Below are 16875 nucleotides of genomic sequence, written 5' to 3'. Positions count from 1 at the left end.
CTTTGTGACTCTTTAGTGCTTTCGCACTTCAATTATGCCGATGTAGTTTATGGCCCATGTTTGCTGGAAAGGGATAAATATCGCATTCAGTTAATACAAAACCACTGTGTAAGACTAATTGGGGGTATACGGGGTAGAGAGCGGGGAGCGTCGGGTAAGTTGAGAGATGTGCATTGGCTTAGAATGGATGAGAGGCGGGTCTTCCATTCAGTTGTGTTATTTCATAAAATAATAGCAAGAAAGTGTCCCGACTACTTATACAGGAAAATAAAGTTTCGCTCAGAAATCCATAAGCTAGATCTTCGCGATACGAGCTGTGTAACTATACCTCTTCACTCAACTTCTATTTTTAAAAGGTCTTTTAGTTACAATATAGCGAGACTTTATAATAGAGTTTCTCTGCACATAAAATCTCTCACACTAGTTTCTTTCAAAAGATTTATTAGATCTAATATTGATCAGTTATTCATGTAGAAGACTTTATATTACAATAGTTATTTCTTTATGAAAATGGTTGCTGTAATTGAGTTCATACTGTGAGTAAGGGCATTTAAATTTGGATGTACATGAAATGTTGATTTTCCTATGCTTATTTATTAACTTATACTAAACATATTACTATTTTTTATTGATATCCTTCTGATAGGTGAATGCTTTTTGGGGTTATATGCTAATTATTATGACAGATCTGTGTTGTTATTTAGGTTTAGACCAATATCAAATGGTTCAGTAGAGGAGTAGCTTCCAAGCTAGACTGCGCCATATTATATCTTGTAGTAATAGCTCTTTACTGTATTTGTTATTGTATATTTTCAAATAAAAGCCATTATTATTATTATTATTAATCTTGACGCTCTTAGCAAAAGCCAAGGGGTTATTATCATATTGAATATATATATATTTTTTTCAACGTTAGCACTAAGATTTTTATTGGCAAAAAGTAAAACGTTAGTCTTATTGGCATTAATATTAAGATTGTGTTCTTTCGAGTAGCGCAAGATTAAGCTTAGGTCTCTATTTATACTTTCAGAATCCCGTTCTATGTCATCTGGATTGAAATAATGAATTAACTGAGTACTTATCTATAATAATCTTTAAAATAAAATAAAAAAAAATATAAAAATATGTAAAAAAATACTGGTCTATTCTGGTTTTTAAACTATTTTAGTTTTTAAAGAATTTCGCCAAATTTAGCCTTAAACGAAGGGCCCGCCATACACTCACCTGATTGATCCAAATGAATCTTTGCCAAGGCTTTTTCCATATCGTCCGTCACCATTTCAACATTGAAAATGCACTTATCCACAATATCCTGTCGCCCTATTTTATCTAAGGCGCGTTCCAGCTGATTGCCGGTAGCGTTTTGGGGCCTCTGTCTCAGCCACAAACGGAACATGATCATCGCCTGCTGTGGCTGGTTTTCCGGATATTCTTCCTTTATTAGGGCGATGTCCGAGGGAGCTACTCCCAGTTCTAGGGCCAACTTTTGCCAGTCTTCGTCCAGGAGGTTGCAGATGTCCGAGAGACGGAAGTCGGCACGATGTATGGTGTCGGGTTTACCTGATTTTTATGTAAAGTAGTTGATTGGTTGTAAAATGATACTCAAAAATTATGGTAATAAAAAGAAATCACGCTCTCATCAAAATATATCCTTTATAAGTCCTTTTTTTCAAACGTCAGATTTTTAGCTTAAATTATTACATCTTAGCACCAACTTTCTATAAAATATCATTTCTAAGCCTTTTTAATCCAAAAAACGACTAATGCATCGTTTTTGTCGCATAAAAGAGAAGTTACGGAGGCTAAAGAACAAGATGAGTCATTTGAACATGGATGGATTTGCAGTGGGTGATATTAAGCATAAAGTCATTGCTATTTGCACATTTGTAATTTGGAATATAAGTAATTCCATTTCTAGGTTTTGGTCAAAATAGATTTGTATATAGTGATAATTATACTTAATAAAATATTTTATATTTGCGTCATTATGAAAAAGAACATTAGCATTATTTTTATAATAAACCGCAGTAAATGTGTAGGTGTTAAAATTAGATAAGTATAAAATTAGAAAATGAAATAGTAAGAATAAACAATATTTTTTGTAAATACAAGAACTGGTATCAGTAAGGCTATTGCTATATTAAGTTTTCTTTGATTTAATACAACAAAAGCCTTGAGTCCCATAAATTTTATAACAAGAAATCGGAGAATCAGTCGATTTAAAATAAATTTAAATAATGAAAATAATTACTAGAGATTTTTTTTGAACACATTTTTCTTAAAATATGAAATTATTAGAGCAAAACTGAAGAATCTGTAATGTTTTTAAAGTTTCCTTTAATAATTTCTGATTATCTATAAAAAAGAGATATTTCAGGAAATTTCGAAAGCTATGCAAAACGAAATAAAAATGAATACTGTCTGTAAGATTAAAAAATTCGTGTAGCAAATATATTTTGCGAAGCGTTGGCATTTAAGAAAAGCCCTGGACTTTATTCTATTAATTTTTTCCCGATCCCTAAACCCAAATAAATTTTGAAGAGTGATTTTATCAGGGTGAGGTTAAATTCAAAATAGAGTTTTTTGAAATGGTACGCAGGGGATCTATGGGATTTCTACGGGACGAATCGTTTCATAGCTAAAATTTACGTTTAACCACCTGTTTATTAGTTCAGAATATACATTTAGAATTCTTTAACCCACAAACTCTTTTAACTTAAATACTTATTTACTATTAACTTCTTTCAAAGCTTCTATAGAATAATGTCCCTTACATATTTTTGTACTCTTTAAATATAAATATGTGGAAGATATTCTGCATAAAGAAACACAGGTTTGAAATATCGTTTCATCATAGTCAAGCAAACGAAAAACAAAAAAAAAACTGGAAAAAAATAGAGGAAAATTGTAGCCAGCCATTCGGAAGAATTTACAATTTGATAAAAACATGGCCATATAAGACCAAATATACAAGGTCACATATGGCCAAAAATACATTCAGTGTTTCTTTGCATATTCTTGATTTATGAATTCATTACTAACCACTTCAAAACAATTCTGGAAAAGTCAAAAATCAAAAATATTTGTTACAAAGAAATAATAAACAGAACTAACAAATTGCTTGCTGCAGTCGATTTTTATTTTTTTTCTCATATTTTTCATATGTCTTCCTATTAATTATTTCCAAATAAACCTTTTCCAAATAAGCCTAGAAAGACCAGAAAGCTAAACGGTGCTTTGTTTAGTTTTCATTTAGACAATAAAAATTCCATACCCAAATATATATAGTGCCCCAAAAAAAGTTTTGAAAGATAAAATTGTATCCGATTCGATAAAATATAGCACCTACTTGCTGCAATTTTTATACTTTATTATACAGACTCTAAAAATGTATTATAACAGAACATAAAAGAGAAAGCGCAAAATACGAGGGAAACAAATTGAAAATTTGCCACTATGTATAAGGAAAGAACGACGTCCTTTAGAGGATGCATTTAAATTGTATTGCCTCTTATAAAGTTTTGTCGCTTTCTAGTACTGTAATATCTCAAATCTCATCAATTTCAGATGTATTTGTTGCTTTTACATTGAGGGTATAAAAATACAGTGCTTTTCTTTAATGTCTCCTTCCCTCTTTATTTTTTGAACAGATCAATTTTAAATATTGAAACTTAAGGTAATGCAATTGATGAATGAATACTATGTTTTAAAACAAAATTGACAGATGAAAACTTCAAGGTGGCTGCTGGGCACCATCTTAGAAAAAAAATTAAATGGAAAGGGTGGTCTTGTGGCACATCATTTTGAAGCTCCTAAGAAGTATTTTATAACCCTAGCCCTTCATTAGTCGCGCGGATGACACTGATCATCCACGCCTCATTAGTCTAATACTGCATTTCATTGGTTAGGATTTATCACGCGAGCTTCTATGTACCTTCCTACAAGTGATTTAGGTACGTGTATCAGTTATTAGTTGTTGTCGCCTCGTTACAGTTGTTTGGGTTTTCACACATATTTGACAGTGAATGACATCATTGGTCATCCGCGCAACTAATAATGCTATCAAATTAGATTTTGGTAAGTATTATTTGTTTTTACTATTATCGCAGTTTGCATTGTCTAATTTCTTTTGAAATTGATATTTTTTTATGTACAATATGTATATTATTTTCAGTGACAAAATGTAGGGTTATATACACGTTTTGCCAGTTGGATTCTATCAATTGAGTTTCAGTGTGTAAAACAGAGACAGATCGAGATTAGACAGAGACCGCATGCATGTAAACAAATACGATAGATGGCGGAGCAAAGTTTTATCTTGCTTTCTACAGTCTCCCGTCTCTGTTCCACGCATTGGCGCAAAAATTGGACATTGTAATTTTTAAATGGCACAATGTGTATAATATTTTACTGTAAAAATTGTTAAAAAATCTGTTTTTTTTTTTAGATTTTCAAAAATGTCACAACCAAAAAGATTAAAAGACGAACGTAGCAAAGATCCTATGAAATGGTTGCAATGGTATAATGAAATGGAGGAAGATGAAAGTGAACCGGAAGAAAATGAAAGCGAATAGGATAATGATTTTGTATATGAGAGCGAACATGATACAGATAGTAAACAGGGAGCTGACGAGGCAGTCTGGACGATGAAGATGAAGGGATGCTGGATACATACGTATACATATCTTGCGAAAGATAGAATGACGAGGTGGAGAAAAGGTAGTTTTCCTCCCAATGTTAGAATACGGGCTTGCAATATTATAACGCACTTGCCAGGTCCAAGAAAAGAAGCTCGCGAGTTGAAATCAGAAATTGATATTTACAATTTATTTTTGGACGAGGACATTATTGGGACCATTGTAGAATCAAGAAATATTTATAGCAAGAAGGTTCGTGCTAAATTTGGAAGGGAAAGAGATGCTAGGGAGACTGATGCTTTAGAGGCTCGAGCTTTTATCGGTTTGTTATACCTTATTGGATCTTTACGCTGTTCTAAAAAAAATGTCAGTAAATTATGGGACAATTTAAAAGGCAACGGTCTCGAATCATGTTATTTATGTATGTCGGAAAGGCGTTTTAGATTTCTTTTGAGATGTCTAAGGTTTGATGACATTCGGGATAGGGAACAAAAAAACGCCCTTGATAAACTAGCACCAGTTCGAAAAATAATGGAACTGTTCAATAAAAATTTTCAGAAGTATTTTTGTCCAAGTGAATATCTTACTGTCGACGAGCAGCTATTGTCATTTCGAGGAAGATGTTCATTTCGACAATATATTCCAAGTAAACCTGCCAAATATAGTTTAAAGGTTTTTGCGCTTGTCGACTCGAAAACAGCTTACACGCTAAACTTAGAACCATATGTTGGCAAGCAGCCAGATGGGCCATATAGCATTAGCAATGCGGCTGAAGATATCGTCCTTCGTTTAGTGGAACCAGTAAGAGGAACAAATAGGAACATTAGAGAACAATAAACATAGAAAGAGAACATTAGAAACAATAGGAACAATAGAACCAGTAAGAGGAACAAATAGGCTACAAAGTGTAAACCTCAGGTTGGTACTATGCGTCAAAATAAGAGGGAAATACCCAAAGACTTTTTACCAAACAAGAGCCTACAAATAAATTCGTCAATCTTTGGATTTCAGAAAGATTGTAGTCTGGTATCCTACTGCCCCAAAAAAGGTAAAGCACAGAAAGCCAAAAGCCAGAAATGGTCACTTTTTATAATATGACAAAAGTTGGGGTTGACCTTTTGGATCAATCGTGTCAAAAAAATAACGTGCAACGCAGTACAAGACGATGGCCCATAATACTGTTTTATGATTTTCTGAACATAGCGGCAATAAATTTGTTCTGTATCTATAGGCACCATTGCGCAGCTTCAACAACAAATACCAAAGAGCTGAATTTCTAGAAAATCTAAGTTGGGCTCTAATAAAACCACAAATAGAACGGAGAGCGAGCACCGAAACCCTCCCAAGGGAGCTTCGCAGAAGAACTAAGTTACTTGTTGGGATCCAGGAGGAGGCAGTGCAACAATTTGATAAAACCGGTTCACGAGGACGGTGCTATCAGTGTGGGAGGCAACGTAACAAATTGAGCAGAAAATGGTGTTACAAATATAATAATTGGGCCTGTCTAGACCACCTTAAAAATATTTGTACCACTTTTATGGTGTGATTCCTTTTTTTAAACACTGCAAGTTAAACCAAATGTGTCCCTCAATTTTTCCTCTTTTATAAGACAGTTTTATATATATATATTTGTACCAGTTGTGTTGAGAATCAGTAAATACTTATATTTAGTACAGTACTTTTGGTTACTTATTTAGAATTAATTTTAGTTCTATTAAAATCAAAATCAGTGTATCAGGTTGATTCATTAGTTTATATTATCCAACATTATTATAAAATAAAACATTTTTCCACTAAACTTCTCGGTTGTAAATCATTTTTGGAAAAATAATAACTGAATGACAACTGTCATCCGCGCGACTCTTAGCGTTACAAATATCCACGCGACTAATGGAGGGCTAGAATATAAATTCAATAATTACCTGAATACCAAAACACTGACATGCATATCTTTTACAAATTACGTAAAGAAACTGCACGGCATCCTACCTATCTCCATCAGATTTATTTTAGTGATTAATGTGCATTTTTCTCATTAGCAATGTTCATAGACAAAATTATCGTTATTAGAGTGACACTAATCCTCACGTCTTCCGGGAAACTCATACTCAATATCCAGAAAAAATAAACGGTTGGGCAGGGATATCGGGAAACCATATTGTGGGGCCTCTATTCATCGAACAAAATTTGACAGGGGAACCGTATTTGGATATGCTGGAAAATACTATTGACCCTCTAATCATCGAAATTGTCGGATATGGATATTGTATTCCAGCATTATGGAGCTCCGTCACACTACTCCAGACAAGCTCGGAACTTTTGAGATAACAATTTCCTTGGTCGTTGGATTGCCGTCGAGGACTGTAGATTGGTCAGCTCTCTATCCAGATTTGACACCTCCAAATTTTTTTTTATAAGGCTATTTGAAGCAAAAGGTGTACGAAACTGAAACTGCTTCAGTATTGGATTTACGACAGAAAATAACGAATATTTGTAGAAATACGATGTTAGTGTATTTGGAAATGTTCGGTGTGAAATTTCCGACTGTTCTTGTGTCAAGAAGTTCAAGGCAACCATTTCCAGCATCTTCTCAATTGAACTCAATGTATTTATTCGATATATCAAGTTAAATGTTAATGTGTTCAGATAACTATTAAATGTACCAACATTTTGTAGTAGATAAAGATATTGAATTAATATTCTAGGGTTATAAAGTACTCGTCAGGAGCTTCAAAATGATGTGCCACAAGACCACCCTTTCCATTTAATTTTTTTTCTAAGATGGCGTCCAGCAGCCATTTTGAAATTTTCATCTGTCAATTTTGCTTTAAAACATAATATTAATTCATTAATTGCATTACCTCAAGTTTCAATATTTTGAATTGATCCGTTCAAAAAATAACGAGTGGGGGCGACCATTAAAGAAATGCACTGTATATATTAATTGCTAATTTAAAATGGCCCAGCAATTACTTTACTCAACAGTTAAATTATAAAAAGCAAATACACTTACTGATTCCTCCATGATGTAAATAGCTGTGGTCCTTATTAATGGAAAGTAAGTCTGAATGTGAGTCCCTATCAGGGACAACATCTTTAGGAAAGACGAGATTAAGAGTGCAAAGTGGATTGCTCTGGCTATATCCGGACCGTCCAGTTTTTGGTTCTGCCATAAAGATTATCCGGCCAATGGGATCTTCGTCCTAGAATTTTTTTTATTGTTGTAATATTTTAACGTTAAGCTAAATAAATCTGCCCAAACTTACATGGTCCCTTAATCTCATATTAAAAGCACATCTATTTTCCTTGAAAGCTTTAAAACCTAATTTTGGTTGATCGTTTGATTGTAGGACTGGAACTAAATTTCCCGCGAACTCCATAAAAATATCTTTACCTTCTAAGACCTAAAAGAGAATATAAGATTCGTTAAATTTGAATGCAAAGGCTATAAATGTACTCACTTCAATATCCCTGCTCTTTGCTATTTCGGTGAAATGTTCCTGATGTTCTAGAGTTTTATCTTCTTTATCGTCGGTCATACAGAAAACTCGAACTCTGGCTTCTAATTGGCTTATTCTTTTAGCAAAAACGACAAATTTAGCCACAAATGGTACGTGGGCAGCCTAAAAAAACGGGATTATTAAGTAACGGAGTTTTGTGTGCGAAACTGTTTTGTAGATTTAATAAATTTTAAAAAATTTAGAGGATACCTCGAGGGGCTCGTCCTTCGTATATGTTTTCGGTACCCTTTTATCGATGTGGATTTGGAAAAAAATATTAAATAACTTTTTAACCTTATAAATTTGCCCTTAGAGGTCGTAGGCTTAAAAGCGAAATATAGTAATGCGCACCCATGTTTTAAGTGCGCTCTACTATTTCGTTGTTTTTCGTTGTGACTGCATTACTTTCAACAAAATTTCGTAAAATACTATGCGAAAGTTCAGAGTACAACATCTCATAAAGTATATTATCATCGTACAAGATCAGCGTACAACCCACATAGAATAGTAATCGCCAAATATTTGTTATGCTGTGTATGCATAATGAAAATTAAAGCGTTATTCTATGTAAAATAAAATATAAACTCTGATAAAAGTAAAAAGTCTAAACTCTATACCAAAATAAAATAATAACTCTTTCAAGTAAAGTTTAAAAAAATTAATTCTTTAAGTAAGAGGCTCAAGCAGATCTCCTTCGAGAAAACCTATTTTGAACTTCAGACGTACTCACAAAAGGTTTTTGTGGTGAAATGGAATTGGCACATTAAACAATTCTCTCCCGTAACTCCTATATAATATTTGTTGGTCTACTAAATTCGTGTTTGTAAATGGTCTCTTTAGAATAACCCCAAAAACAAGTCATTTGGGAACAAATTTGAAGATCTAGGCGGCCGTTTGATATTGCCAGTCCCACCAATGAGACGGTTACAAAAGGTAATTATTAACCAGTCTGTAACAATAACCGCATTATGAGCAGGACAGCTGCCTTGTTGAAAATAGACCGGCGCTCCGGATCTAAATCAGGGAGGATTTGAATGCCAGAAAGGACTTGGTTGTCCAGCAACTCAAGGTATTTTTGGACGTTTAACGTATATGTGGCCGCCAAATATTCAATTCGAAAATAGGGCATTAAAAACTTCTGTTCTCATTTATGCGAAATCAATATCGAACAATAGAAGGATTGTGTCTCCCATGTAACAGAAAAGAAGATTCATCTGAAAATTACATACAGGGTTATCCATATCCTTATGCTTGGGAAAGTGAAGTTAAATAAAACACACAAGATATGCAGATGGAGACGAAATTTTTATTTTGTTTTAAAGATTCAATCATTCCATTATATGTGAAACACAATATCATTTAAATGTCCACCGCGAGACCTCTGACAAACTTCAATCCTTTTAAGAAAGTTTTTAATCACTTTTCGGCACATTTCAGGTGATATCTCGGCTCGAACTTCACGAATGTTGGCTTTAAGTTGTTGAAGAGTTTGAGGGTTATTGGCGTACACGCGATCGTTCGCATAGCCCCACAAAAAAAATCCAAAGGTGTGAGATTACAGGATCTTGGGGGCCAATAGATTCACCTAATCTTGAAATTAAATGTCCTGGAAACTTCTCTTGCAAAAGAGCTCGGTTGGCCTGTGTTGTGTGACTTATGGCCCCGTCCTGTTATTATTATTATTATTATTATTATTTTATTAGATAAAAGCCAAGAATTTACATTCTGTATAGCTCTATAAACTAAGTAGGCATTACAATATATTTCAATAAATCTTAAAATGTCAGCTTTTAAATTTAAACACTAAACATGTCCAATTTATCCAGACGATTCTTAAAACAGTTTACAGTAGGAGCAGTTATGACATCTACGGGTAACGAATTCCAAACATTAAACACTCTATTAGGCAAAAACATTTGACGTGTTTTTGTTTTATACATCTGTTTTTTAAATTTTAAAGTGGGACCGCGAAGTCTAATATCCCGATTTCTTTCAAATAATTCGTTTAGATCACAGCCCAAATAATTATACAGGATTCTGAATGTAAAAATTAAATCACCACGAAGCTTTCGTTTATCAAAAGTTAGCAAGTTTGCATTTGAAAGTCTCTCGCTGTAGGTAGGTAGGTCATACGCAAACCATACGTAGATTGTGTAGCGCGTCGCTGCAACAGTTCAAGTAAATTTTTGTCGCGCACCAGACGGGACCTGCATATTCAATAATAGGCCGGACAAACGTGGTATACAATTTCATAAAATTGTGGAATGGAATTTTAACAAAAGCTTTTTGTAGCAGATACAACATAGAATTTGCACGTTTCACAATTGAGGCAATATGCAGGAACCAAGAGAGATCCTTAGTTACTATTATTCCGAGATCACAATAAGATTCGACTTTTTTAAGTTCAATGTTATTTATTTGGTAGGGTAGCTGGGGATTATTTTTTCCTAAATGTAACACCACACCCTTGTCCGAGTAAGTAACCATTCACTACACCACTTCCAAATAGTGTCCAGATCGGTTTGCAATTGTTGATGAGAAGTTAGGGGAACTGCATATATGTTTGTGTCGTCAGCAAACATTGATACCCAACATTTTAGTTCTGAAGGTAAATCACACGTGTAAGCCAGGAACAGGAGAGGGCCGAGGACGGAGCCCTGAGGGACTCTGCCGGATACTGGATAAAATTTTGACATGGTGCCCCCCACCCTCACACTAAACTTTCTATTTTTTTAAAAGTCTTCAATCCAATTTAACAATTCTTCTCTAATGCCAAGATGCTCTTGCTTATGTAACATTCGTTTTGTGGGAACTCTATCAAATGCCTTAGCAAAGTCGAGGTAGATGACATCTATTGGTTGATTTTTGTCTAAGGCTGTTATCCACTGATTAAGGCATTGAAGCAGGTTAGTAATCGTAGAGCGACCCCTTACAAGTCCGTGTTGGATATTGGGTATTACATAATTTTCAGTAAAAAATGTTTGCACTTCATCTCGAACAATGGACTCCATAATTTTGCAAACAATCGATACTAGGCTTAACCTACTTCATCTCGAACAATGGACTCCATAATTTTGCAAACAATCGATACTAGGCTTATCGGCCTATAGTTGCCTGCTGATAACTTGTCGCCTTTTTTAAAAATTGGCGTGACCGATGCGACTTTTCACTGTTCGGGTACAGAGTTTTTAATCATTGAGTATTTCATAACTTTTGCAAGAGGCGCAGCTTTCACTTCACTGCATTTTTTTAGAATAGTTGCCGTTAATTTCTCCAAACCTGCAGACGAATCGTTTTTTAATTTTTGAATTTTTTGTTTCATTTTTTCCTCATTTATATTTATTGTTGTTATTGAGTTTAAGATACGAGGACAGTGTGGGGTAGGTAATACATCTTGTTCAGGCTCTTTAGTGAATGCCTGTTCGAATGTTCTCGCTAACTCTTCCGCGACTTTCATTTTCACACATGCTGTTGTTGCCCTTTTTTAGTAACGGTATTGAAACCCTTGATTTAATTGAGAAGCGAATGTATTTAAATAGTTTTTTGGGGTTTTTGTCGTTTGCTAAATTAATTTCAAAATTTTGGCGGGATTTTTTTATTAAGTTTGTAAGCATTTTCGAAAAACTACGATGATTCGTCAGGTCAATGTCATTTCTTGAACGCTTATATTTTGTCCAGAGATGTTTCTTCCGTTTAACCATGTTAAAAAGATTTTTATTTATCCAAGGTTTCTTTGCTTTCTGTCGCATTGATTTTTCTTGAAAATTCAAAGTAATAGAGTTGCAAAGAATATTATAAAAAATTACATTTCAGATGAGGATTCACAGGATATAAACATTTGGTCCCAGTCCAACTTTCCTAGATCATTACAGACATGTTCGAAATTTGTCACCAAATATTTATTTTGACTAGTGCTCTGTTTTCCATTGTAGGATTTTGTAGAAAATTGAAGTTCTGCATTGATTATATTATGATCTGATTTTCCAATAGGGTCCTCAATTTTAATATTGCAAACAAGAGATTCTTCGTTTGTCAATAATAAGTCGAGGGTCGATGGTTCCTGGTTTTGTCTGTATCTGGTTGATTCAGTGATGAGTTGGGATAGATTACTATTTAATATTAAGTCACTAAAATAGGTTTCAGAATTGTATGGTTCAGGAAATAACGTAAGCGGCCATTTTAAACTAGGAAAATTAAAGTCACCGACTATTACTAAATTTTTACATGTCCTTGACAAGTCTTGCATCTTTTCAAAAAGCTTTTTGTTGTTTTCCAAACTATCATTTGCGGGAGGTCGATAGATATACATAAAAGTAAAAGAAATATCTTTGCTTGCTATTTTTAGTTGGAACCACATGTCTTCCAGATCTTCTTCGATTTCTCTCCAAAAATAATTGGTCAACATGCTTCCATACCACTCAGAATTTACTGTTAAGGCTCTCCCACGATTGTTTTCAAAAAAATACGGACCAATGACACTACCAGACCATAATGCACACCAGACAGTCACTTTTTCGGGATGCAAAGGCCTTTCTACGATCACCTCAGGATTTTCAGAACCCCATATGCGGCAATTCTGTTTATTTACGTAGCCACACAGCGTAAAATGAGCCTCATCACTGAAGAAAATTCTGCTCGAAAAATGAGCAACAGCAGCTTGTTGTTCAAGCACCCAATTTGCGAATGTTTTGCGTTGTCCATGGTCTGTAGGCCTAAGTTCTTGAGTGAGTTGGACTTTGTACGGATGGAGCTGTAAATCCAAATGCAAAACTCGCCACCAGTGAGCCGTAAGACAAAGCCAAATTTTGAGCACGCCGAGGAATTGACAAATTTGGGTCTTCCTCCACACTTTGAGCCACAGCAGCGATATTTTCAGCTGAACGAACGTTACGGTGATGCACGTGCCTTACAATATCAGTAACCGATCTAGTCTCTTCAAATTTTCTTACTGTGTTCGAAATTGTTTGCTCTGTAGGACGATTATGTCGACCGTAATAAGCTCGTAAAGCTCTAACCGTTGACACAGGAGAATCACCATTTTTATAGAACAATTTAATAATTTTAATACGTTGTTCGACTGTTAAACGATCCATATTTATAAATGGCAAACCTTCAACTAAAAAAAAAACGCTTGGGTAACCAGCTATTTCGTAAAAAAATTATAATTTAATTTGCTTTTTCCATGATGATTTCATGAAATTCGATTCTTGCCACTGGTCTTCGGAAAATACTAATGATACCACCAAAACACCAAATATCAGTTTTGAAATCTAATTATCAGACTCTAGATGAAAAGTGAATAGTAACTGCAATATATACTGTTAAGAAATAAAATGATTTTTCGTAACCTCAGTTTGTATTAAGTTTTACTACGTTGTTGGATTTCGGTCGAAATAAAAGGATCTTACATGATCAAACTTATATTTGGTCAACAATTCGATCTCTATGAGATTAAAATAAAAAACCTAAATAATAAGGAATGTTTAAGGAATTGGCATGGCATGGTTACTTTAAAGTGTTTTAATAACAGCTGCTGGCCAAACTTTTTCTAAATCTTCTTCTACCACCTTTTGGTCTATAATTTAAGTAATTATGAGTAAGTGGCATGATTCTTACCTGATTATACAGTTCAGTAGCCATTTTTGCTGCATCAGCCACATTCCTACAGTCCATCAACCAAAACCTTGCCGACACCGTTGTAGTGAAAGAAACGCATTCTTTCACGAAAGTCAAGGGCGTGGATCCGGTAACGTCCTCCCATATTGCCTTGCTTTGACCACCTTTATTGAATAATAATATTTTCATTTAGTATGAAGAGCTTTACAACTAGTTGAAATGTGAGTTTTTAAAATCGTGTAAAAGAATTCACAGTTTAAAAGCCAAAATTTCAAAACGTCGTGCTAATTTTCTCAATTGAAATTGAGCGATGTTCCAAAACCTTTTGTGAAGTTTAGTGTGAGAGTGGTTAGGCTCTCAAAAGGCTTAACACGGAAATGTAAGCCTTTAAAACCGTTTTAAACCAAATTATTTGTCTTTTAGACTGTGAATAGTTTAAATTATTTAAAGAAACTAAAGAAAAAAAAACATAAAATAGGAAGAAAATCAACTACATAACATCGAAGGAACTAAATTTACCTGATTTAGTTCCTAAGGTGAAGCATGTCCGGGAAAACAAGAGACGTTTGCAACGATAGATTATAGTTACCATAAGTTAGGATAGTTGCTAATACAAAAGGTGCATGCAATTTATTCTTCACATCGCTTGGCTAGTGCCAATAAGGCAAATTTGAAACCGTTTCTCTATTTAGGATCTGAATGAGTTACTAAATACAGACACACAAGCAGAAAGATTATGTAAAACTATTTTTTTTAATATTAATTCATACAAGTCGTCCAAAATAAATTCGGACCAACATGTAGAGTAAACGGTACTTTTGGAAACTTTCTAACATGCTCATTAAAAACTTAATAACAAAGAGATTATGTATATGGTGTTTAATAATGACTGGTCGCCAGTGTAAATGTAAAGAAAGAAAAATATTTGATTGAAATTCAAACTGTAAATAATCGTATTTTTTCATCCTATAAACTTCAGTACCATGAGTCATTCTATTAATTTTTGTATTAGAGAGGGCAATAGAGGTCACTCGTGACTTTATAATTAAAACAAATTATATAAAAAAAGAAAATAATGTTCTCCGCATTAAAACTCTGCCAACAGCATAGAATACACAGAAATATTCCATTGAAGAGAAGGTCAAGAAAAACAAATCAAAAGATTGATCAAAGGTATTTTTAAATTAGCTAAAAAGTAGATATAATACGGTTGAATATAAAAAATTAGATATTGTAATTTTTTCTAATTAGTTAGCCACCACTGTTATAACTTATATAAGTTATTTAAAAATGACAATATGCAACTGTCGGCCGGCGAGAGGTTTGAGGAGAAGCACTTGTTTAGTCATTTATTAATAAATATCTCTTGGAATAAGTCCAGAAAAAAGGTGGGTTTTTCGGTTTTTCCCGATAAATTCAGAACTTGTCGGCGCCAAAATATGCACCTTTACTCTTATAAGTGAATTTGTTAAACCCTTTGTAGTATATTTATAATTATAATTTCTATCGAGCGGTTTCGACTTTTTAAACTATCATCCATCCGGACGACAGTGAAATAATAATATTAAGCATCAGAAATTTATTTTAAAAGTTAGTTTCAAAGAAAACTGATACGCCAAAGCAGAAGAACCATACGACCTTATAAATGAAACTATAAATAATTATTATTTGAGGGTATACCAATTACAATGCATCAAGCTATACGTGTTTGGCTGCCTAACGAAGCATTATCAGGCCTCTAAGATAATAAAAACGGATATATGAGAAACTTAACATTAGGAATAAAATATAAAACGCCAAGATCTACACCTACGAATTATTGACCTTATGACTCATAGTCAAACCTTTCAACTATAGACCGACCATAATAACCGACCGAATATAATGACAAAAAAAATAACAATCATTAAAGTGGACATGGATAGAATGCTACGTCAAAGCTATCGCTTTCTTGTCATTTTGCTAATTAAATGTTGGAACTAATACGTTTGATTTTTTAGATAAAATTGTAAAACCGCTCCAGAAAGATGTTATAAATGGCCAACATAGAAAGATACATGCAGGGTACGATATATGAAATGTATCTAAAATTTCCTTTAGAATCTTTTTAAAAAACTGATAGTGAGGTCAAATATTGCATTTTAACATCCTGTATAACTGATTATATTATATAATAAACCAAAGTTTTTTTCTGTTAATTTTCTGGTTCCAGCTACTCAAATCCTCATCACCCCATATACTTAAAACACTTTCTGATTAAGCTAAGACACATATAGCATATCCGGTGAGGACGGCACAAAAATGTGCTTACAACACTAACATTACCACAACAATTTCAAAAAATTCGCTCTAACTTACCAGTGATGGAACAGAGCAACCGTAAAGTGGTACTGGACGCTCCTTGATATTGGTTGATCATTCCTTGGGAGTGCGCCTTAGGAGCAGGCATGCTAAGCATTATTGCTTTATGGAATTTACGTCTACGAGGTTCTACAGTAACTATTGGTGAAACGGCCACGCTGTTACCGAGAAGTTTGGATACAAGCTCTGGTTCTATCGCTTGAGCCTAAAATTATTTATTATTTTGTATTGAAATATTGTCGCCTTAGAACCGTCTCCCTTAATATTTAAGATAGAATTTTGTTGTTTTCAACTTAAAAATGACGAATGCTCATTTATTGAGATTCTTGAAAATTGATTCTATCTTTAATTGCTATCAGGGCAGGGCAATTTAAAGTCGAGAAAACATCAAAGTCCACGAGTATATGTTACACGTAAAAATAATTTAAAACAACTCATATGTTCTTATCCGATTCTCATTAGTTTTAAAATTATACCATATTTCAAATGTGTCAAATAGTTTAAAGCTTCTTATCACAAATGCTGTTGGTACCGATTGTTCGGCCCGTTTTGTTGTTTTGATATGTATCAGTGTGTCTGATGCGTTTATTTTCGAGTTTATCATATAAAGGTAAATAATAATATTTAAAAGCCATTTTTTTAACTCGCAATATGTGCTGCTTAGCATCTAATAAAGTTTCTAACCAAAGCACAACTTATTGCCTTGCAAGTTGTTGGGAATAAGATATCTACCAATAATTTCTACAAAAAAAATTTTGAAT

General features: G+C 33.8%; 1 protein-coding gene across 10 annotated transcripts in view; it reads right to left on the bottom strand.

Annotated features, from left to right (window-relative positions):
- LOC126736209 (ankyrin-3-like) overlaps window positions 1-16875 on the bottom strand; it is a 231734-nt gene that overhangs the window by 42577 nt on the left and 172282 nt on the right. For all 10 annotated transcript variants that reach the window (XR_007660643.1, XR_007660632.1, XR_007660633.1 and 7 more), the window contains 6 exons: window positions 16112-16319; window positions 13754-13917; window positions 8099-8260; window positions 7904-8041; window positions 7651-7840; window positions 1225-1560 (listed from right to left, as the gene is read on the bottom strand). Coding sequence is in view for 6 of the 10 variants with exons in the window: in XM_050440509.1 (XP_050296466.1) it covers window positions 1225-1560; window positions 7651-7840; window positions 7904-8041; window positions 8099-8260; window positions 13754-13917; window positions 16112-16319 (1198 nt within the window). In the remaining 4 variants the exon portion in view is untranslated. The remainder of the gene's footprint in view (window positions 1-1224; window positions 1561-7650; window positions 7841-7903; window positions 8042-8098; window positions 8261-13753; window positions 13918-16111; window positions 16320-16875) is intronic.

This window comes from Anthonomus grandis, chromosome 1, assembly GCF_022605725.1.
Source record: "Anthonomus grandis grandis chromosome 1, icAntGran1.3, whole genome shotgun sequence".
NCBI classification, from domain to species: domain Eukaryota; kingdom Metazoa; phylum Arthropoda; class Insecta; order Coleoptera; family Curculionidae; genus Anthonomus; species Anthonomus grandis.
This window is presented reverse-complemented; position numbering and strand designations above follow the sequence as displayed.